Raw genomic sequence first — 24,690 nt, 5'->3', positions numbered from 1 at the left:
TTTGAAATACAGCTTGTTAAAAGACAGAGATCTCAGCATTTGCAATTGCATCTGCTAAGATCTGGTTCCACAAGTTCCAAAACTTCTGTTTGCTCTGCAGCAATCTGAATGCTAGCTACTGCTCTTCAGTGCTTTTTGTCAAAATATTGAGTAGCTTCCTGGTCAGTATTTAAGTAAATCAGGCAATTCTGCTTTGGACTCTTTTGTATTTACAGATCTTTTCAAACCCCTAGCCACAGATTTTTGGTGTTATATATTTCTCCAGATTCCAAATTTTTCTACCACTTCATAAAATCTGGCAGATAAAACATCTTTTATATTAACAATTCATCTTTTTTATTAACAATTCAAGATGAATAATAATAAAGTTTGTATCTTAAATAAATACTCTTTTATCATTTTTTACGTGGAGGAACAAAGCTAAAATATTCTTTATTGCTTGTGGATAATTTCAAATAAAGTCTGTCTGTAAGTTTTTAGGCCAAATAACAATGGACATACAGAAAAATAGTGATTCCCCCCTTTGCTTCAAAACCGAATCAGTTTTATTTGTTGTTCTTAGATGTTTGTGTAAGCTGTTCTCAAAGGCTTACAGTTGCAGGGGTGTTAGCAAACTATTCCAGGGCATTGCTTGCATTGCCATTAGAAAGTGAAATGAGTTTAGGGCTTATTGTACAGATCATAATAATGTCAATTATATTTAATGTTCCCTGGTTTGTTTGAGGGTACCTTCAATCTTTTGTGTGATATTATGTGATATTTTATAACTTCTTTCTGTTACATGTTTATACAGTGCCTAGTAAAGATGGGTCCCTGATAGCTGATTAAGGTTTGTGGAACTGTGGCACACATTTTAATAATAATTTGTGGATTATTAAATCCTCAGTATGTAGTAGTCCTGTGATACACAAGAACTAGACATTTTTCACAAGTTAAAGAAATTACGTTGTGAGTGTGTGTAAAAGCAAAGGAGGTTCATGGGCAGAGAGAGGGGACTGGGATTCACAGTTTGAATCCGCCTTTTTCTGCTTTGGCAAGCTCAGTTCCTTTACATTTTTTGATCTATGAATTTAATGTTCTTCACTTCCCTCCCTCCAAGGTCATTCCCTCCTATATATTAGGAAGCAACCAGGAGCATATGTAAGCAAGGGAATCTGTGATTGATTGATGGTTAGGTAAGTTGTCAAGGATCCCGGAGCAACTTTTATCTTGACAGGCTGACCATCTCGTCAGATGATTTGTCATTATTGGAAAAGTAATTTCATCCATTGCTTTCTGGGTCAAAGAGGTAGGGTTAAGGATGATCTGTAAAGTAAAGGTTCAAGATGGAGGGAACAAAATGTTATGGCAGTAACAGGAACAAGGGAAATAGACCTTGCTACTGTATCTTTGGCAAAATCTTTAAAATCTTTGTGAAGTAAGAACAGTGAGTGGTCTGGGCTTTTTACAAACCATTCCGTTTCTTCTTTAGGGTGTGGTTTGGCCTCTGCATTTTAGTGATAGAGTGAAGCCTCATTGCTCCCACCTATATACAACTATATAAATGTTAAAAGAAAAAAGAAAAAAAAACAGGTTACATATACATTTTTAAGAAGATATAGATGGTGCTACCAGAAATGCCTGGTGATCATTCAAATTTAGTTCTTGCTCTGGCCTGAAAACTTCTCAGTCTGACAGATATCACTACTAGATCCAATCTGTTTTGGCCTGACAGTCATTTTTTCTTGCACTTTTGGACAGAGGAGAGGGTGACTCCACTGTCTAAATGCAACCCTTGTATCCTTGTTTTGTGACAGGTAACCTGGGGTCTCAGCTGGTTGAATATAAAGAAGAGATGTACATAACATCTGACTGTGGGAACACATGGCGTCAGGTAGGAAGCAGAAGTAATCAAAGGCATCTGGAAATAATTTTAATGCACCCAATGTGATGAATATTACATGCTTAACTAATCTTTACATACCCACTTTTTTGAGGCAGGTGGCTATTATTATCCTTATTTTGCTTGGAAGCTGATTAAGGACAAGATTTGCAAAGCCTGAAATGGGCTGTTCTGTCAGGTTCCACTACTACTCAAAAAACATTAGTCTCTAAAGATCTTCTCATAAGTATCTTGCATAAGAAACAGAGTTCTCTTAAGTTTAAATAACTTAAATGATCATCCTATGCTAATGATGAAGCGGACATGGGCTAGTTCTTACAGCACTAATATTCCAGCCCGAAAGACATAGTTTAGGTAAAAAGGAAGAAACTCTTCTGCTTCTTAATCTGAAAACTTTTATTTCAGCTTAAACTTAACTCTGTTCTGCCTTGAAACTGAGAAAACAAAAAAAATTGAAAAACCCACAAACCTTTGAATGTATTTTAGTATGATTTAATGAATTCTGGGACTACAAATATCAAAGTATATAAAAAACAATCTTGCAGTAATTGTAATATCATTTGAATTTTGAACATCTTTTGCTCACAATGCTTGATGTTGGTTCAAGTACTGTACCTTTATTATGTATTTTATCCTAAATTACTCTGTCCCAGCTATGTTTAATCATAGGGATATTTTCTTTTTGAGTGTTAAATAACAGCTTCAGTAATGATCATAAAATATAAGTTCTGGAATCTATTTATAATGTTTATCCAGGGGAAAAAAAACCCTCAAAGCACAGAAGTGTGTCATAAAGTTATTTAGTTTCAGTTAAAATACTGTTTTAATGTTCAGCTGAAATAAAATTCAGTTGTGTTATTATCTGAGAATAAGTAAGTGTGAAGATGCTCTCACTAGTGTTATTGAGCCCAGAGAGAGTGTAAAAAGAGAAGAGAATAATACAGATGTTTTCTTATATTGCTGTTGTAGGGTGCCATTTATACTCCACAGAAGGTCTTTATAAAAGAAATACATTGTTTTTGTCATGATAATGTCCTTTGAGTTTTAAAAGATAAGTTTTTATGCCAATTTTTTTCTCTAGTTCTAGCAGATGATGTTTAAATGCAAAAGCCTTAAAGGATTTGCAGTGTGTCCTGTGTTACATAATACTTAACAAAGGCTTCTCTAATGATTTATTGTCACCATTTACCAAAGTTCCATATTCTTCCTGGGGTGAAAAGTAAGAAGGAGAGAGTGAAGGGGATCCAATTCATGTTCTCACTGCTTTTATTTGTGAGACAGGCAACCGAGATGTGATGAAAATCAACCTTAAGATGATTATTCAGGCTGTAATATCAGTCACAAACTGATCCTCATTATGACAGTCAAAATGAAAAACACCACTGCTTTCTTTATTTTAATTAAAATTGCTATGAAGCCTTTGAAAGCACTTATTCAATCTTAATATTTGTGATCAGAATGAAAATATAGATTCTTTTATCTATTTTATGACCTCACTATTCATGATCAAACAGTTCTTCCTGAGGATGACTGTACGTTTCCTTTCTCAGTTAAAGTTCATGAAACAAAAGACAAGACTTCAGTGAGATAATATGGGAATTATTTAGACAGCAAATTATCACTCCTCTGAGCAGGCAAAAGAAGAGCAAAGCTCATGTTTTGTGACAATTCTTAGGGTGTGTTTGTCACTGACTTGGGAACTGCAGTTGAGATTATGAGTACCTGTCACCTTTCTCACATCCCATACCTGTTGCTGCAGAGCTGTTTACAAACTCTGCTAGAGGAAAAGCAGTCTGTGCTTGTGTAGAGAGACAGAGCAATACAGAAAAGAAAATATAAAGGAGTTGGGGAGAAAAGACAGTTCAAGGAATTAAAGGGTAATGAGAGTGATAAATAAAAGCTATCCTGAAATAACAGCAATATTGGCACTAAGACTCGTAGGAATATAGGACTGGGAGGAAGATCAAAGATCATGTAGTCCAACCACCTGTTCTGAGGCAACATCAGATATACCTGCAGCATCTCTAATAGAGGTTTGCTTCACCTGTTCGTTAATCCTTCACTGAAGGAGATGCTCCAGGCTTCCTGTGTAGTGCTTCCCCATTCTTCATAGATTTTTCTGAATATTTAACATAAGCTGTCCTTGCTTTTTGCTGTTGTTATTGCAGTTTCACAAATTTTGCAAGTTAAGCTGATTTTTTCTGGTCTTTGGAGAGCAGTGGTTTCCTGTCACCTTAGACCTTTTAGATATTGAAAGGTCATTATCATGTCTACCCATAGTCAGAAAAAAGCAAACTCAAATCCACCAACTTTTCCTATTGAGACAAGTTTCTAAACCTCTTCTCCCTCTTTTTGCTCATCTTTTGGACTCCCCAACCTGTCATCCCTCTCCTGGAGCATGGTAAAAAATGCAATATTACAAATGTTATCAGTACTAAATAGAATGAGATGATTGCCCCAATGTCTTGATATTACTGGCAACTTAAATCAGGATATTTCTGTACTATGCAGTAGCATCACATTGTTGACCGAGATTCAGTTTGTGAACCATAATTGGGACCAGTCCCTGGGTCATTGAATTTGTAATAAGTTCTCAACCTAACAACAGTCCATTGCTCAATTTCCTTCAATAATTTCTTGGCCRTTTGTATGCACTTCTTACAATGATTTCAACTAAACCCATATTTACATAGTTTGCCTATGGTAATGTCACATGGGAGAGTTCATGAAGACTTACAGTGGTAGGATATATGGCTAGTGTTGATAAGCAGAAATAAAAATGCCCAAACAAGAAACCACTGTGAAATTAAATAAATACTTCTGGTAAATGGAAAAGTAAAACAAGACTTTTGATTAGAAGTAGCCCCGATACAACTTGGGCTGGCTTCAGTTTTTCCCCTGCCTCTCTGTTATATGATGCCTGAGCTGCTTGTTGATGTCTCTTGAAAACATTGCTTTAGATTGCTTTTAACGTTTTAAGACAAACTGAAATTCATGACTTTGTACTGTACAACATTGCACTGTAAATAGCAGTAGTTTAGGAGCTGATTGACAAGCAACTTAAATGTCCAGCAACAGTGATCTGAACTTCATGCAGGAGAGGGGAATCTAATCTTGACGTTATCATGAGCTACGTGGGCTTAGATCATCTTATGTGAACCATGAACATACAGCCCAAGATGAATTTGTGGGACAGATATGTCTATTTGGAAGATTTCTTTGTCTCTTATACCAGGAAAACATTGTAACTATCGTAAAATGTGTTAATGAACATGATGTTGAATCAGACAGATAAATACTGCATCCTGGGAGAAATGGCCTATCTTCGAACAGAATTTCAGACTATCCAGGTTTTATACATTTTTTTCCTCTGGGGCCTGTTTTTTCAGTCTTGATTTTTAAGATGTTAGAATAATCTGTTAAATGCTGAGCATGACCCTATGTAGACATCTGAGTGCGTTGGGCTTTTTTTTAAGAACTGATTTCTGTTCACATTTATTGTTGCCATTGCTATTTCAACAGCATTTGTTACAACATTGTGCTTGAAGCAGAGCAGAGCAAGACAGAGATCTGTCTTTCAAAAGAAATGGCTTAAATAAAAGCAAAAAACGCTAACAAAACTTTCATATTGGATCTGTTAGAAAAGTAGCCAGTCAAGACACAGAATGGTCAATTAATCTACCAAGGTTATAGAGAAAAGTCTATTGTATGTCTAGGAACTGAATCTACATCTCTGGACTTCCAGCCCAGTGCTTTGTTTGTAGGAATATTCTTTCTCTATGTCAAGTCCTTTTGTATCAAAACAATTTGAAAAATCTCTTTTAAGCAAGACTGCCTTTTTTCTGCAGACATCAAAGAGATGGATGGTAACACCTTCAAACACAACAATAAAGGCTGGAATTCCAGCCTCTCACCAACTGAGAAGGTACAACTGGCTAGTTCTACTGTAGGAAAAGTTCTGTTTCCGGATTTGAATTTGGAAATGGATGTTGCTTTGTGAGAGAAGCATGTGACACTGTTTTTTTTTGTTTATTTTTGAAATTTGCATATATGAGAGTGAAGTTGCATGGAATACATTACTCTGGGACCATTTAAACATGGTTTCAGTGGCTTCATGGAACTCTCTTAATTGTTCCCAACAGATAATCTGGCCCAAAGTGTCTGCTGAAGTTGTTACAATAGACACAGGAACAAACAGGGAGAGGAACGAGAGAGAGGGAGAAAAATGTTGACACTATAATTATAAAGCGCCTAACATTCTCAAAGAAGTAAAAGAACATGGAAATATGTTATAATAATTTAATTCCATAGTGGCTAATTACTAGTAGGGATCATAATAAATTTGGTAAATTACTTTAGTTAGTGGAGAGATTTAAATTAATATATCAGAATTCACGGCTGACTGTAAACATACATATCACTTGTTCCTGGGTTCTAACTTAAGCTCTGACACCAGGACCACCTTTGCATAGATTCCTTACAGACTGTATGTCTTGGTTTTGTTTCCAGAGAGTAGAGACAAATACTTATTTTTGCACTCAACTTCATAGGGGTGAATTCTTTTCAATGTACTGAAGGTGAAAATTTGCTTTCATAAGCAACTTAATATATTTTGGATATAAAGTGTTTGAAGTGTGTGCAAGAAGAGGATGACAGAAAGATTGCATTAATATGCCTAGAAAATGTCCACCATGCCTTATATTGTGCCACAGTTCAAGTGGAAGTAGGGTAAAGCTGGGGTACTGAAATGATGCACTAGGAAGTGCCCTGGTAATTTTCTAAGAGTAAGAGGGATAAACCTAGTTTGGATAAAGTGATACAGATGCCGGGTTCCATTATCTTCAATATGAGGGTGAAGCTTTCAGAAACTTTGTATCTCAGCATATACTGTTTCATTTTGATTTGAGCAGAAGTTCAAACAGAGTTTGGAGAAAGATCAAAACTTTGCTTGCTTATCTGACTCCAACTGATATCCTTTTGAGGTACATCTAAAATTGATGACTGTCCTTTACTGAATTCCTTTTTAAAATATGCAGCTCTGTGGAATAGGTAGATAGGACTGTAAATGCCTCATATAAGGGTTTTGCCTGTAAATTGGCAGCACTGAAAAGCTGATCAGACACTTGAAGCTCTAGGATTCCCATAAAATATTATTAGATGAGAGAGAGACTGAATTTTGAAGCCAAATGAAATGCTTACTATTTTTGAAGTAATTGTGAATGTTCTGTAAGATAAAGACTTTTCCCCCCTCTGGTTCAATCTTTTACTGTAAATGTATAAAAAGTAGTGTTTAGTATTGTCAGTATTTTCTCATTCATGAGGCAAAGTAAAGCTAACCCTTATGTTTTTCACCTTTGCTTTGTCAAAGTGTGTGGGAGGCTGTACACTCGTGTATTAATTGCTAAGTGTGTATAGTAACTCTCGCTTTATCACCTGCTCTTATGTTAAATGAACTTTCACAGACTAATAGCATGAGCAAACTCYATCTTGAAACAGATTTCAGATGTATAAGAGAAAAGATGTTTATCTGTTCATTTATTTTAGTACTGCTGATGATCTCCAGAAAATAATTTAGGAAATTCTGAATCCTTTGTATCATTGAATCACCATTATATGTATTTTGATTCCAATTTGGAGTGGCCTCATTGTGAGATCACATAAAGTTTCAATTTAAATAAGTCATTAATACTGGAAATGCAGAAAATATGCTTGCACCACTTCTTTCAAGTTTTGTAGAGTCTGGAGAACATGTGAAAGCCATAGGTAGCAATAGCTTTCCTAATTTTTTTTGTAGAATTAGACTACAAAGCATTTCATTTTGCAAGATACACAGAATTTGGCAAATATCAAAATAAGGTGATAGGTCCCTTGGTGATATATAATAGGAAAGAATGCAGAATGCACACTGTGAAAAATATAAGGTTGGGCTCAGATCACTGTAGACAGTTAAATCTGACTGTGATTTGAACTTGAAAGTTTTCTGATTCACCTGCTTAACTTTCTTTTCTTTTACAACTGGGATAAAAATAAGAATTAAACTGGCTTTTATGTCCTTTCTAATTTAAAGTGCAGACATTATAAAAGATAAAAGTCTTTTAGCCCTGGTTTGCTCATACACTTTATTTCTGCTGTTTGGTATATTTGCTTAGCTGTCTTTTTTTGTCTGGCTTGCAGGTCTTTGAAGAAGAACATCACATCTTGTACTTGGACCATGGTGGAGTTATTGTGGCCATCAAAGACACCTCGATCCCTCTGAAAATACTCAAGTAATGCTGCAGTCAGTTAGAGCAGAGCTATTGTGTATTSAAAATAAAGTTCAGAGTTTAAGATGAGCATTTCAGTGTAATCATGTTGGAAATTCAGGTGGAGTCAGCTTAATTTAACATTTATTAAGTCAACAAAGTGCAGGTTGATGTTTTAATTCAAGTTTACTTCGTGATGCCGTTGGTACCATGACATGCTAYGTTAAAAAGTTTGGTGCTGCAAAGCATGTTGTTATAAAATATCAAGTTCTAAACTGTATGATAATTAGACAAAATATGGTAACCTTATATAACGGCATACAGAGGTACCATCTTTAGCCTTATGGAAAGAGTAAGGGATCTTTTAGCATTTGTGACTAGACTCATTTGTGCATAATACTCTTTACACTAATAGGAATTTAGCTGTGTATTTGGTTAGCTAGAATAAAAGTTATCATTAGCCTAAGTATCCAGCAGATTTGGAGGAGAGGTACACAAGAAAACGGGCTTTTGAGTCAGAATGTTTGGGTGTAGTAGAGTTGCACAGAATATTTGAAACACATTTTGCTGATGCTTTTTGAAAATGAAAGCATCTTTTGAAAATGTTTAAGTGGATGGTAACAGCTGTGAAGGGCCATCCTTTTGGTGCCTGCAGTTATCACACCTCCCACATGTTCTGGCAATTGAGCTGTTTTGCCTGCTCATGTTTCATGTTTCACTGACCTTTGCTTAACAGGTCTCTAGCTCAGAGACTGCTAGAAAGAATGAAGTGTAAATTAACTGGCTCTTGAACCCACAAGGTAGCAGAATGGTTTGTTCACAGACCTCAGTGTTTATTTGCTTGAGAATACCCATTGTTGTTGCAAGTTTAATATACATCTTCTAAAAAAGATATGAGCCCCTGGATATGTTGCTGAGAAAAAGATCACGTTAATGAAATATACTAACCAGGCAAACTGTATTTTGGTGATCATAAATCCTGGGATTTAATAGTCATGAATTCTTTTGAACTGAATTCTGATTTATGTAAGACTTGCTGTAAATGAAAACCATTTCTGCTTTTTTACAGGTTCAGCATAGATGAAGGCCAAACCTGGAGTACGCATAATTTTACCAGCACTTCAGTCTTTGTAGACGGACTACTTAGTGAACCTGGAGACGAGACACTAGTCATGACGTAAGTTTTCATTTTCTTCTGTTTTCTCAGGACTGTCTCTGCTAATGCACTTGAGCTTATTTTTAATTATGGATGTTTGAGATAGTCCTTGAGTTAGTGGCTTTTGTTGCTTGCAGTCACACAGGCTTTTATATTGATCATGTCCGAACAGCACTAGTGTGCAGCTTGTCTTTGAAATTATCTGTGTGCAATATTTCAAATTACAAAGATGAAATATTATGCTTATACACAATCTTTCATAGTCATGACTAGGGAGAATGGAATAATAAAACTGCAAATATAAATTTGAGAAATATAGCTAAAAATAACTACTTCCTGCATTTTTTCTGTTTTCTACAGATTCTTAGGCACAGTTCAAAAAATGTCAAATATCTATCCTTTCTTCTTGTGGAAACCGTCTTCACGGTGCAAACAGCTATATTGTTGTCCTAGTAACTAGCATTGCAGTAATTTATGTAACAAAACTGTAGAACAAACACRTTTTACTTCTGTGCAGTGATTGTGGCAGATTCTGTGAATAGAGTTAAAAATAACCAAATTCTGCAGTTCAGGTTTATCTGTCTTTTCCCCAAAGGCCATGGACATCTGGATCTGAGCTACAGGTTTTGCTCTCTCTAGAATAAATGCTAATATTTTAGAAGTGTTTGAGACTAAAAACACCTGTCTAATTTGAGACAAAGGTACATGCTGACTGCAGTAGCAAAGGGGAATGCAAGAAAAAAAGCATACCTGCACTCAAAGATGTGCAAGATGTTTACGTTTGCTCATATCACTTAGAACAGCTTGTGCGACCCTTTATACATCAGTGTGTTCATGACAAGCTTTTTCTCCTAGGAATAACAAATAGAGCTGCCTTTGACATGTACCAGTAGCACTTCCCCAGAAAAAAAACCCACCTCTGCATAGGAGTTGTATGAAGGATCTGCAGCAAAAAAGAAATTCAACCCAATGTACTTAAAAGCATCATGCCATATTCATAATGTTGTACTCCACAGGGGTGAAGTTGGCCTACTATTCATTCTTTCTTGCTCCACTGTCTTATTTCTCTTCTGTTATATATATATGTTCTGAGAAGAACAAACTTTATTATTCTACCATCCTCCTCTTCTCTTAAGCATAGGTTTGTGATATAATATATACCACACAAAGATACTTAGGATGTCTCTGAATGAAAGACTTCCGTTGATTTCAGTGGAAGTGCAGGGATCAAAAGCTTTTCCTGTACTGTACTTTTAGGAAGATAAAAGGGTGTGTGATGACTGTATGCTCATAAAAAACTTGAGATTTTGTGAAAATGTGTTTAAATATCTGGCTGTATAGGCCAAAGAGATCATGTAAAACATGATACCTTTTTAAAGTAATGCATCAGAAATATATCAAATTGTAGGTGGATTTGATACGTGAGCATAGACTGACAAAAAAGCATCATATGACTTGTACATTTCTAAGGCCGGAAGAAAAGAATCTGATACCAGCCAGTCTTAAATCCAGGGCCAATCTATTAGTTCCACTGAACATGGAGGAGGTAGACTACTTAGCACCACAGAGCAGCCCTAAAAAGACTTGCTGCTTTCCTACCTGTCTCTGAACATAACGGGAAGGATAAACCTGCAGTATGTGTTTTCCTGTTGCCATTTTGTCAGCTTCCTTACCTCTCCTCCTGGCTTTTGATTGGGTTTTGCCCTCAGGGTGACATTGTCCACCTACTGTTTGTTCTGTCTGACTTTGTCATTGTTAATTTCCTTTTAAAACTTCGCACTTGTACTGAGTCACTGGGCATGACTGAATCTACAGTGATTTGCTGCCTTTGAGAAATGTCATCCACTGATACATGCTCCTTGTAAAAAACAAAACAAAACAAAAAACCCACAAATATGCCATCTTTTCCATTTATTAGAAGGAAGTGACTTTTTTTCTGGGGGGAACATTAACTTGTATATGGTAAGATAAACTTCTGCATGGTAAAGGAAATAAATTAATACAATGTCTTTCATCCTGAAGAATCCCCAAATCCATTACTAAGGACCTTGTCTGATATTTTTAACTTGTGCAGGATTCTCGTTTTCTCCCTTTGGTAGGAGCTTTGTTTGAATAAAGAGTCCAATGTCAAAATCCACATAAATTAACAGATAAAATAATTCTGACGTGGGAGGGTAGTAACTGAAAGAGTGTGCAGCAGCATGGTGGAACAGAGACTAATTAATTTAAAGCTGCTAGTGCAAATTCACGGAAGAGTCAAAAAATGTTTTATTTGTACAGAAAGCAGTTGTTATGGGAGGGTAAAATCCTGGTTCCACTGAAGTCAGTGTCAGTGGGGTAGCAATTTGCTTCTAGGTTTTTAAGAATTTTTGTTTTAAAAAAAAAAAAATTAACAAAAAGATTGTCTGGGAGAAGACATTAAGGGGCCTGGTAACACTGCATGTAAGAGAGACATTTTGTTTTTCCAGCGCAGTGACTAGGGCATTGACCTGGCAGGTAAGAGACTTTCATTTGAATTCCTTTTCTGTCCTAATAAATCCAAAGTGGAAGTGGTCTGAAAGGCTTTGCTGAGGAAACGGGAATGTGAACCTCAAGTCTTCATTTCAGAAAGTGTTGTGTTTTTTTCAAAACAGAGGAAAAAGAAATGTTGACTTGTCAAAGTTTTCAGAAAAGTGAATTGTCATCTGCCAGTCAGCATTAATCAAAATGATTTATCCCACTCTCCTACAGTATTCAAAATGTGTACTCCCAAATGCCAGAGAATACATATTTTATTCCATTTTGCTCTGCAGTAGATCTAGTTAGGAGTTTTAGGTGTTTTGAGCAATAAAGTATTCAAAAAGTTTAGGAAATACAGTCTATATAAAATTTCTAAATGAAGAGCTCAGATCTACCATTTATTGTTAAATGAATAAGGAAGGTTTGCTAAGAAGTTTTCTCAACTAACTGATACATATTAAATTCATCAAAACAACACATGTTCTAATAGTCATTGTTTTGTCCTCAATTCTTTAAGAGTGAAATTTACTGCAACCAAATGTTGCACTTTATAATATATTATATTTGGGGAAAAAAAACATTTAATAACACTAGATTAAGTAACAGCCCCACTTAGTGGAAAAAGGGAGAATTTTGTGTGTCTGAAATATTGATGCCCCTCTTCAAAGGAAGTAGTTCCTATAATGAAAATTTCAAAGCTGTTAAATTGACTTTTGAATCACAGTTCAGCTTCTGTGAGAGTATCTCCCAAACCAGGTTATTTAGAATGCAGTGTAAACCAAGTAGGCCTGGTAACTATGGTACAGCAGATTGTGGTCCCTTTTAAAAGGCCAATATGAAACTACATAACAACAGCTTCTTTTCTTCATGTTGGCTAGATTCAAAGTCTTCCTTACGGGAATCTTTCCAGAGGGCTCTTTCCTAAGGTCTTGCAGAGTAACATCTTAATGTGCTTTTGGGGACTTCATGACACCTTTGAACTGCAGCAGTTCTGTGTGTGCATCTTTCTTGGAAATCTGATTTTGCATTCTTGTTGGTTTCCTAGGTAATAATGGAAGCAAGAAGACAGTCTAGTTTAAACTTAATCAAAGCAAGGTGGACATGGTATAAAAATGAGGTTAGAAATTAGGGAGAAACATCTGGATTTTTACTGCTTCTGCTTAGGGATGTCAACATCAGCTCTTACTGGTTTGTAGTTTGTAGGCTTATTGTTGTGCCGTATTGGCAGCGTGCTACCTTTCCTGTTGTCTCTGTGTTTCTTACTAGGTGGAGGAATTGCCTTCTGCTGTGAATTCTTCACTGCAAACTTTCTTATACTGCAGCCCTAAAAAATTGAAAGTAGCTAAGTAGTAGATAAAATCTCATTATGTGAGAGAATAACTGATTTCCTAAGGCAGATTCTAGGGGTTTTTTTGCATCCGCGTAATCTCATGTTTTGAATGTAGTTTGAAGAAGCGTTAGTCAATTATGAAATGGTTGTTGTACTCTTTACATAATGAGGAACATATCCAAATGTCCATAGATGGAGGAAACATAGACAGGTAGGAAATGGTGACCTTGCCAAAAGAACGTTGGAAAAACAAACAGATTACTCTATTTCAACCTAACCTAGATGTCAGCTAATCCAGACATCTAGATATCAGTTTAGTGGCAGGTCTCAGCTAATTCTGTTGCTGTCATCTCAGTGAACACACGTTAGCATATCAAATCAGTGTATAGTAGTGTCACTGCCTACCTGTGATCTTGGTGCCAAGAACATGGGACTGCCCCTATTCTCTCCTTCTGCTCTAAAGAACTCCAGTGTGTAATGCTTTGTTTTTTTCCTTTTCATAAAGTTGACCTTTACATCCGTTGGCATAACATATTCAGAAGCATGGGAACCCAACACTTTCAGTGCCTTGCTACAGCCCATATTTAGTATATTTTGAGGGCAGACTTGGAAATATATTTGAATAAAAGGAATTGAAAGATTAGGAATCCAGGTCCTGTAAAAATCCTCGTTCGCCTGTCCATATTTAAAGACTTGGAAGGAGAGAAAGAGGATGACACAGTGACTCTTGTGTTTGGATAAAGTCTTTGCGACATTTTGGGGAGCCTGTTACTAAGTGTGTGCCTGCAACTTTGGTACTCTAACCTCTCTTTCAGGGAGACCATTCCCTTTTAGTTTTTGGTTATAATTAGTGGTGCTGATGAGCTAAACATTTGAAACTTTGGCCTACAATAAAATTATATAAACATTTTACTTAAATTTGTGGGGGGCCTTGAACTCTTCTCAAAATGAAGGAGCCACAATTTAGGTGAGCATAAGCCATTTACTTCAGGTCTGCAAGGTGAAGTCTGAATGAAGAATTTCTTCCTTGTGGCAAGATATCTGCTTGTTAAGTATGTCAGTAGAAGAAAAATAGAATTCGTTAGCTAAAGAAGTACTTACAACATTTTATAAGTATCCCAGATAAATTTGATCTTTAAGATTACAGCAGACAGCTGAATGATGTAAAGGTATCCTTTATAATGTCAAGTTTCTCCTTAATTGAGGGAGAACTGTTCTTGAACAGGATTTTATCAAATAGATGGAAAAAAAATGCTGGAGGTAATTCACATTATGGAGCCACTGAGCTGGATAAAATGGGAGCACCCTCTTCCTGGTCTTCCCCAGCAGTTCTCAGAACCTAAGCATTCCTCTTCATTCTTTTTTCCCCAGAAGACCTGAAACGAAGATGTTTTGGCATAAAAGAATGATTGGCATTTTTTCTGGCAGGAAACAATGCAAAAGCATATTTTGGTTCAATTTCAGCTAAATTGTTTCCTTCCCTCATTTTTCACTTTGGCAGCCAAACAAACAAAAAAAAAAATTACTACGTTAAGTATATGCATGTTTTTGTAGTTTAAGGCACTTAAATCATAAGTGTCTCAGTGTATTTGCACATAATATGTTGTGTACACAAGCACTGTTTATATGAAGTTATTTTATGTAGGCAGGTGTCTACTTTTGCACATGGAAGCATTCATCATTTCTCTACTTGCAATTTAGGAAGGCCACTGAAAATGTGACCTCTGTTATGTTCTTTTGGGGAATTAGAAAAATATGCTGAATTACAATCTTGATGTATAACAGACTGAAGCTTGACTCTTACCTTACTTTCATCCATTTTACTTGTATGAACTCTTTGACTTATCTAGTTTTTGTTGATTTTACAGTAGTGTAAGGAAAGCAAAGACAATTTTTAAAATGAAAGCATATCTGTAAAGATATGTTTGATTGTTTCTCTTTGGAAAATGGTAGACTTAAAGTAACACTCTACTCAGTCATGCCTAACCCACTCTTCTAACTTGAACCCTCTTGAAAAATTTTCTGTAATAATTTCACCTCTTCTGTGAGGTATGTGGAACACTGCCTGTTGACATTAGTTACACAAGAGATAAGTTGCATCCTCCCAGTACCACTGCCTAATCACTTTGCTCCTTCAGCTTGATCATTTCTTTACAGACCCTGGCATGGAGAGGCCATGTGTCTTGCTATATGTTCCAAGGCATGATAATAATACAAATAGCACAAGGAACAACGAAGAAAGATTTTTTTGCTTTTATTTATTTGCTTTTTCAGTTATATTGTCATCATTTGTAGTAAAGATATAAATGAAGCAAAGGTCTATCAGCTCTTTAAACTCACCATAAATTGACAAGAAACATCTCCTTTACGTAACAGACAGCTGAGAATGTTGCTGCTGTTTTAATGTGAATGGCCTCTGATATCTAACTATAAAGAGGGTTAAGTATTCAATCTGAATTTACGCTTGTTTTATAAAAATAATCAGGGATATTTAAATTTTTCACAGTACAGTAAATTCACTTACAGTTCTGGTTCCTTCTAATATGATTATTATAGAAAAAGAAGCCTTATCTTGGGGAACAAAACCCAAATACCACTTTTCAGTGTGGCTCTGTGACTACTTCCATTTAGATGAAGACTTCTCAGGAGACAGACTGAGAGTTGTTTAAATGGTTAACCATCAGCTCTGAGAGTCTGTTTTCCTTTCTGAGCTTGATCACAAGCACACTATTGGATTTTGAGGTTTAGATCTACAGAGAATGTTAGGTACATGCCTTTTTGTTCATGTTTGGACATCTTTGCTTAGGTGCTGCATAGAAAAATTGATCAAACCTGTTACACAAGATTAGAACCATTGAGATGACACCACATAAAAGTGATGTGGGCATTGAATTGACCCTAATTCAAATCTTAAGTCTTATTCTGCCAACAGTTTTATCTATTTGAGGGCTCTCCCAAAGTAAGAGAAGTCCTGTTCCACCTCCACGTGGTACATCAAGCTAGTGGAGTGTGTCAACAGTGTGGTTCTGGACTGTGCAGACAAATTCTGCTACCTTGGCAGCATGCTGTTTCAGAACATCTTGGTTGACGAAAAAGTCATAGAGAGGAGAGCAAATGCCAGTGCAGCACTTGGGAGATTAAAGCAGCATGTCTAGAATGAAAAAGGCATCTGATTTCAAACAAAAGTAGCTATGCATCACACTGTTGTCATCACTACCCTTCAGTACGACTGCAAAAGTTGGACAATTTGAGTTGCCATGTTAAACATCTGAATAAATTCCACATGTGCTGTTTTCATGATCTATGTGGTGCAGTACAGCAGGATCACTTCCTCAGCTCTGAGATCTTTGAGTGTTCTCAGATATTCACCAGTGAAGTAAAACTGTCTCAGGGTCAGCTATGCTGCTCTGAGTATCTGGTGGGTATGTTGGACATCAGGCTGCTCAAAACCATTTTCTGTGGTCAGAGTGATAAAATATGGCTAACAGCTCAGAGGTAAACCAACATAATATTACAAAAAGTTACTCAAGGAATGTCTTAATTTTTATGGCATTAGATCCATGACATGGGATACTATAGCTAAAATACATCTGCTCTGGCACAGACTGTGTTTTGATGCTGTGAAAGTCTATGAACAAAATCCTGAAGAACACAACAGAAAAGCACAAGAGGAAGGTGAGTGCAGTGGATGTAAAAAGTTATGCCTATGACATCTGAGAGTGGCAGTGTGTTGTAAAAATCAACTAACTTCTCATGAGTGAAGCCATGGAAGCTGAATCTTTATCTGACAGATTTTTGTGAGACTCCAGCATCATCACCATCATAGCTTCAGTCAGGTGGTTTGCAAGTGACACAGACAGCAAGCAACATAGTTTTTACTGTTCATGTGAACTAAGAGCCTCTACTGAATAGAAGCATGAATTTCTTGTAAGAGATTGTCATTGCATATAATTTCTGTTAAATTAGCGCCCCAATTATGAGCCTTATCAGGGACAGAAATAACCAGAATTCCTCCAGCAAATAGTTCAAATGAGTTAGCTTAAAAACTGCATTAAACTGTCTTAGCTTTCAAATGATGCAATCAAATTAAAAAATAATACGCTCATAAATGAAGTAGGAACAAATGTACAAAGTTGTTATGGCAACTGATACAGGGAAGTTAAAATTATGGATCCCAAATTCTTGCAAATAAAAGTAAATGAATTTCCAAAGTAATTGGAATTTCTTTCAAAAACTATTTAGCATTGCCTTTCATAGATCTGATGGCTTTCTAATGAACTATAATTAATCAAGAAGAATGTTGTACTAGCTAATGAATTGCTATCGTCTTGATATATATCTTATAATCATCTTGCTGCACTTGCTGCACCATTCCATTTTTTTCCATTCGTGATTGTATTGGACATAGATATTTTGCATGTGAGCAATTAGATTATGATTGCTGCCATGTAATGCCCTATTGGAGTTCATATGTTTGGCTTATCCATTGAATCCTTTTTAGAAAATGTCTTTCTTATTTTGGAACAATAATTTAATTCTGGTGATATTTGTCTATACACTTGAACAGGCTCTTCTGATGCGTCTTCAAACTCCTGACCTCAATAAGGCTACAACTGTTATTGCAACAACAGCATTAATAATCATGAGGCCAAGTTTTCAAACAGTTTGCTAAGCTGGATGCATGTAAGATACTTGATTCCTTTGAAAATCTGTTTCAGGAATCCCAAAGTTGTGTGGTTGCATTTTACATGGGGTTTGCGGCTGTGTCGATGAGGCACTGTTCTTCAAATCTCATGAATTTTACTTAACTTAGAGAATGGTTGGATCACTGGTGTAGTACCTGTGCTCTGTCAAAACATGGTCATAGGTATGTAGAATCAGTAGAGCCATAATGGAAATTAGTATATTGTCTACAAGCGCCTGGACTGCCAGGCAGAAGTGATATTTCTGTTGCTGAAAGTCCACAGAGGAGAGGCTTATAGTTCATCCATTGAAGGGAGTAAGACCAATGCTTTTGCTGTATTCACATGTATATTGCCTGTAGCTTCTGTATTTTTCTAGTAGAATTTTCAAAATTTCTACAGAAATTTCTGTAATTTTTATAAAATTATAGGATGTGCAGCTGGAGATATCTTAAAATGTTACCAAATCCCTAGCTCTAATCCAGATGTTTCTCTAATTCCTCTCTCCAGTGAGGGAGAATAGACAACCTCAGTAGATCATTTCATTACCGTTATAGAATTCTCTAGCTATATCTTTTAAGCTTATTGATTCTTGTCCTTCCCCTTTCATGCCATTCTTCCAGGTCTCTTTGAAGACAACCTTTCAATCCATAGCAAGACCCACTGAAGACATTTTATTTTACTTCTCTGTGTTATCTTTTCCACAGGAAAACCCAATTCTTTCCATTTTTCTTCTTTGGTTGCACATTCTAAAAAGCTTCTGAGTCATTCTTGTCCCTCCTCTAATCCATTTGCAATGAGTCTGTAAATATGCATGTAACATCCAAAATTAGACACTGTATTCTTTCAGAGGCTCCACCAGTGCCAAGTTTATCAAAATAATTACCTCCATGTCTTATTTCTGACAGTTCTGAATACAACCTAGAATTAGTTTTTCTTCTTTTGAGGCAACATTGCATTCTTGATATAATTCACCATAATTCCCCAAACCTTCCCTTTGGAAAAGGGACCTTTTCTTCCATCAGTCAGTGTAATTTGAATTTCGATCACTTCCTTCTGTGTTATTCAAAAAGTTGTGTATGTTTATTCTTTGACAACACAATCGTTAAGTAAAAACTTTGACTGTGGACCCATCATATGTTTCCATTTTTAAGACAATATCAGCTGGAGCTGCATAACAGGTTTAACAAAGGTCAAAATATGCCTCATTTACTCCTCTCCTTTTATCCACTAGGCCAGTTATCCTGTTAAAGAAGAAAATTACATTGGTTTGACATGATTTGTTTTGTACAAATCCGTAGTGGCTGTTTATCATCTTAATTATCCCCAAGGTGCTTATAAGTGAATATTGTAGTCATTTGGTATCTTTGTGGACATCAGAGTGAACTCTGTAATTCCCTGGGCCTTCCTTTTTCTCTTCTTATATGTAGGCAGAATGTTTGCCTACCCAGTCCTCTGGAATCACCCTAATMCTCCATGAGGTCTCAAAGATGATTACTAATAGTTCAGAGATTTTTTTTTTACACTTTCAGGAGAATTTCATGATTCTCTGCTGCCTTGAACTTGCACAACTTCTCTAAGTGTTCCTCAAGTTTTATTTGCCTAGTGTAGCTTTTATTTAAAAGTTTAATTTTACCCTCATTGTACTAGCATTACAATAAATGGTGTATTACACTAAAACATTTTTGGGATGCTGTAAATGAAAGCTGAATGGAAGGATCTTTCTCTCACACTACAACAGAAAGTCCTTTCCTGCAAAGCCCAGATCAGTTCTCCATATGTAAATTATGCATGAATTGCATCAGGGCTGAATTAGCAGTGGAACTTCCTATTCATTGTAGGCTTCTGCTCAGAGTTGTCCTACTGTCTGAAAGCTCACCGAGATGTGCTTGTGCACATTACCTGCCCTTACCACAGCTCCCATACAGTAATACTGTGGCTACGGTTAAGTTGGTGCTAATACAATGTTAAAATATAAATGCAGGCATGGATGAATCCCTGATCTAAAAAAGAAAGTGAGGAGTTGTCTGGAAGTGTGGACTCTTTCACATCACTGGAAGATGCATTCTGTGCTGACTGGTACTAACAAAGGACTAATATCCTCAAACCACCTCCTTCCCTCTCTCTTCCTGACTAATCTGCCTGAGATACCTAATATGAATGAAGAAAAATTCATTTGTTCTGTAGAAAATAACCTTCTGTATTCAGGAGCAAGGCTTTGACAGAACTTGACTCCTTGCACTTAAATATATTTGTTGGTATGAGTTAATAAAAGACATGCAACCAGTCTGAAATGTTTCGTGGTCTCTAAAGAAGCATTCGCTAAGGTAGCTAGCTGCATAAGCACATGGTGAAGTCTGCCTTCCTTTAGTATCTTGTATGGAGAAAAAAAAGAAAAAAAGGAACACGTATTTAGTATGCAAAAGATACTTCATACCTGTCAGCAAAGCAGGTCATATTGAAGCAGGCATTGTGTAAAAAGCATGAGACCACCTAAGTAGTTACTTTATAGCATATGTAACTACATGTGAATAAGGGCGTGTGGTGACAGCAGCTCTCAGGATATAACTGAACCAGAAAAAGGAACCAGCCCTGTAGTTCTCAATGCAAAATAGTCCTGCAGCTGAGAGAAGTGGGACAACACACCTATGCGTTCCTACAGCCAGTCGACCGAGCTACATTTTTTAGATTTTGTGTATTTTGTTTCTACTACTGAACCACAGGTAGATTTAAAAAGAAAGAAGGTAGGTCATCGAAGTCCTTTAATCTCAGACCCTTACTTAAAAAAGAGTAAGAAATACAAAATAAAGAAATGCATATTTCTGTTTAATTAAGTGCACTTGTGTGGTGAAGTTTCCTGTAAGCATGGATTGTTCAGTCATTATAAGGTGGACAGTATGGGCAGCCATCTATAGATGGTATCCACATCTCTCTACTAAGGTTGAGTAGCAGAGACACTAGAAAGGAAAAGGGGAAATCACTGTCCCTCTTTAGTCTCTACGGTTCTCAGCCTCTGTGGTAGATTTCGGAGCTCCTTGTCCATCTACTGGGAAACAGTCTTAGTGCAACGTTGCTACCTCTGTACTTTGCAGAGAATCCACCATATCCTCGCTTCTGGTCTACCCTAGTTCTGCTTTGAACCTGGTATTCAGGACGAGTGAAAAAGTGACTGTATGCAGCAGAGTGCTTTTAGCAAATCTGTGCCATTCCTGGTCTGTCTGGATTTGAACAAAACTGAGGAAAATTAGTGAATTAGTTTGGAGAATGCTTGGAATATGAACTCTGTGCAGTATGAACTGCACAGAAATTCCTGGCTTCAGAATCAGCCTTAAATTCTTTGGCAAATAAGCTACATAAGCCTGAACATTCTCATGCAAACCACAAATATATTTGACTTTTGCCTAAATAGAGTCTTTATCTATTGTAATTTGTTGGTGGATGTCATACTTACCCATTTTGTTTTGGAAATAAATTTGACTTTGAAAATGTTGGCCACTTTGAAAGTGAAGCCTGATTTTTTAAGCAGGGAGGTTTTCATTTTTTTCAAAAAGGAATTTACAGGAAGGGAAGAGGAGAGTCAGAGTTCTCCAGCACAATGTGTACATTCACAGTATTCCTTGGAAATGAATACAATTTCATGATTCTGCTATGAGTTTGATCAATAGCAATATTGCCATTTGAAGGCTATGAAAGTCAAGTCACAGAAAACTGAGGCAGTTAGTCCATAATCATAAGAAATGAATGGCGGAGCTGGAAATCAAATCTAGGATGCCTAGGTTCTGCACTTTGATATGACCTTAATACCTCTGGTCAAAATCTGAGATCTCTATGCGTTTCATATAACAAGATAATAGACAAAAATGTTGGGTTCCCAGTTGGAAAAGGTAGTATATTTCCATTAAATTCCTAGATAGTTTGCTGGGAAGGGGAAATATCTAATCAATGAGCTGTATCTTTTCACTGTAGAGTTCCATGGACAACTGACAAATGTTTTCTAAGTAGACACATTATATGTATTAAAAAAAAAAAAGGAAGAAGAACAGCAAATGCCATGGACCTTTTAGTAAGGAGTCGTGCCARTGGAAATCAGGAGAAAAAAACAAAAACTGAAATCTCAAATGTATGATATTTCTTTCTTGTAAGATCTTGCTTTTGATCTATTCAGAGTCTTTGGACATATTAGTTACCGTTCCGACTGGGAACTGGTGAAGGTGGACTTCAGGCCATCCTTCCCCAGGGAGTGCAGTGATGATGACTATGAATCTTGGGACCTCACAAATCTACAGGTATTCATAATCTTATATTAAAAGGCCATAACATTTCAGGAGCTTTCAGATTTATGTAGAATTGTGTGCTATGAAAATGTTTTCTAATAGAGCTGGGATGCCACCTCCCTGGCTTTCATCTCCTTAGGTTGGTATTTGCTGATTTCAGAACAGTTTAAAATGGGCAAAGATTTTGTGTTCCTTTTATTAGTGTGAACTGTAGCCTGGGAAAGACGGAAGTATATTTGGGGGTCTGCCATAATAATAGGTGGTTTTGCTGGATTATCAAGCATATACCATAAATTAAAATCTGTAGTATTGATTGAAGCAATTTGAACATGCAGTTATATGTTCTGCCAGCTTCCTGACCACATACTGTACTCATATATGAATTGCCATAAGTAAGACCCATTCCAAAAGTAATTTATAATGTCAGTGGACCAGTCATGTAGTGGAGTCCAGTTGTTGTGGGCAATACCATTTCTGCAGTAATGTATTAAGGCTGTGCTGATCCTGGTGCTCTGGCCAAATTCAATTTTGGGCAGTTACAGTCTCTTTACAATGCATTGTGTAAAGAGCCCAATGTGAGTTTTTTACATTAAGCGTGATATGTCATATTTGTTCATAATCATTGTGATTATTATGTTTACAATTCTTCCAGTACATTTGTTCTCTCTCTCTGCAGGTTTCTTTTTTGCATGCTATTCAGTATTATTCCAGCTGCCCAACTCTCATTTGCTAGTTCCCATGCCTAATTTTATACTTTCCATTTGGGAATGCTGTGTATTCACTAAGAATGTTATGCAGATCTGAACCTAAACAATAAAAGTATTTTGGGATACTGACACTGAAGTGTCTTTCAGAAATTAGAAACTACTAAAATGACTTTGATAGAGTCCTTGCAGCTGCTCAGTTACCAGCGGAGTGTTAGATTCAGTCTGAATTGTATCTGCGACCATGTGCCTGGTGTTTCCTCTTGACTAGCTACCCAATTCATGGTGATTTAGATAGAACTTCAGCTATCTGAATCAAGTCTTGAGTATTTAAACAGCCAGTTGTAGAGTTGTGCCTGGGTTGTGCACACATGAAACATGGGTTTAATTGCACTTGAATTTCCATGCACATCTTTGAATTTGTGCCCTGAAATATATTTTACTGAGAAATAATTCCACAGATGGGGCATATTCTGCAGCCCTGCAATGTCTCATTAGCGGATAAGAGTGGATATGAGAGCTTTATAGGCAAATGCAGCTTACACAGAGTGATGAGGTGAGGAAAGGGAGAAGGCTTAAGCACATGTGCTTCACTCACTCAGTCAAAAGAAGAATATATGCCATGGGTCACAACAGAAATTCTGACTGTCTTGTGAATAGCAGACTCAACTGGGAGAATTCTGAATATATATTTTTCCTTCTTTGATGAGTCTGTTTTTCTACGGTCTATCTCAAGTTCCAAATTCATTGGTCACATTCTTAGAGTCTTGTCATAGGCAACTTGCTATAGATTGCTCTATATCAATGATTAAGTAGAGAGTTGATAAAAGTTTACAGAGTCTTGGCAACAAAACCAGCCTTTCTCGTGACAACATAAGACAACGTCTGTGTGGTGTAGGTTATGGTGTGCAATAAATCCAGTGCTTTGCTGTTCAGGGTGATCGTTGCATCATGGGTCAACAAAGGAGCTTTCGGAAGAGGAAGATTTCATCATGGTGCATTAAAGGGAAGAGTTTCACATCAGCTCTCACATCCAAAGTTTGTGAATGTGTGAACTCTGACTTCTTATGGTGAGTCTGTCTGTGGACTTTTAGATTTATCAATAGTAAAATGTTACTTTGAGATGTTTTTATTTCCCTCCTTTTGCCCCTCCCCATGCACAAACCGGCCTACAAACAACCAAGAAACAATGCAGTGGATATGAATAACAGGGTGCTTTTGTATTTGCTTTTCTTAAAAACATTGCAATTTTTTAAATGTTTTTTTCATCTGACTGAACAAATCCTGATGTTTTTCTCTATTGATTAAGATTTGAAAAAAGATCACTGGATTAGATTTATAGAGCAAACAAACCCTTTCTATTTGCAAGTGAAGCAAAAGACAGAAAAATGTGTTGGTTTGAATGGCAAGGGAAACCTTTTAAAAATCTAAGCTCCCAAGAGAGTTAATTCTGCAGAACTGAAAAAGTAATTACAATCAGTTTGCCCGCAGGTGTACACAACTCCCATTGAAATTACCCTTAAAACATAACTGGCTTCATCAAGTTGTGTGTTCAGCTGGTAGCAGATAGTTTTACAAAAACTCTCCTTTATTATTAAAGAAGTAGTCTCATCCACCCCAAATTAGATTCACTAATAAAGCAGGGGTAGTAACACACTCAGTGTTGATGTTTTTCAGTGATTATGGGTTTGAGCGTTCTGCACCTCTGAAATTGGACTCTAGTAAATGTTTTGCTGACTTTTGGTTTAACCCAGAAGCACCTCCTGAAGACTGTGTGCTGGGGCAGGCATTTACAAGCAGCAGTGGGTAAGCTGATTTTATGTTCTACCGGCTTGCAGAGATTTCCAGAGTGAGGGAAAATATTCCAACCAAAGGTCACAAAGTGATTTTAAGAAAATTTAAGTAAGGCAAACTGTAAAAA

At 36.6% G+C, this 24,690-nt stretch overlaps 1 protein-coding gene across 1 annotated transcript in view; it reads left to right on the top strand.

The window, feature by feature from the left end:
* The window catches only part of SORCS2 (sortilin related VPS10 domain containing receptor 2), a 612,056-nt gene that overhangs the window by 554,575 nt on the left and 32,791 nt on the right, over window positions 1–24,690 (top strand). Inside the window, exons 13-18 of the mRNA XM_026054819.1 lie at window positions 1,797–1,873; window positions 8,057–8,148; window positions 9,194–9,301; window positions 21,957–22,077; window positions 23,706–23,839; window positions 24,447–24,575. Of these exons, the coding sequence (XP_025910604.1) occupies window positions 1,797–1,873; window positions 8,057–8,148; window positions 9,194–9,301; window positions 21,957–22,077; window positions 23,706–23,839; window positions 24,447–24,575 (661 nt within the window). The remainder of the gene's footprint in view (window positions 1–1,796; window positions 1,874–8,056; window positions 8,149–9,193; window positions 9,302–21,956; window positions 22,078–23,705; window positions 23,840–24,446; window positions 24,576–24,690) is intronic.

The sequence above is a fragment of the Apteryx rowi genome, unplaced genomic scaffold (assembly GCF_003343035.1).
Source record: "Apteryx rowi isolate R43461 unplaced genomic scaffold, aptRow1 scaffold_97, whole genome shotgun sequence".
Taxonomy (NCBI): Eukaryota; Metazoa; Chordata; class Aves; order Apterygiformes; family Apterygidae; genus Apteryx; species Apteryx rowi.
This window is presented reverse-complemented; position numbering and strand designations above follow the sequence as displayed.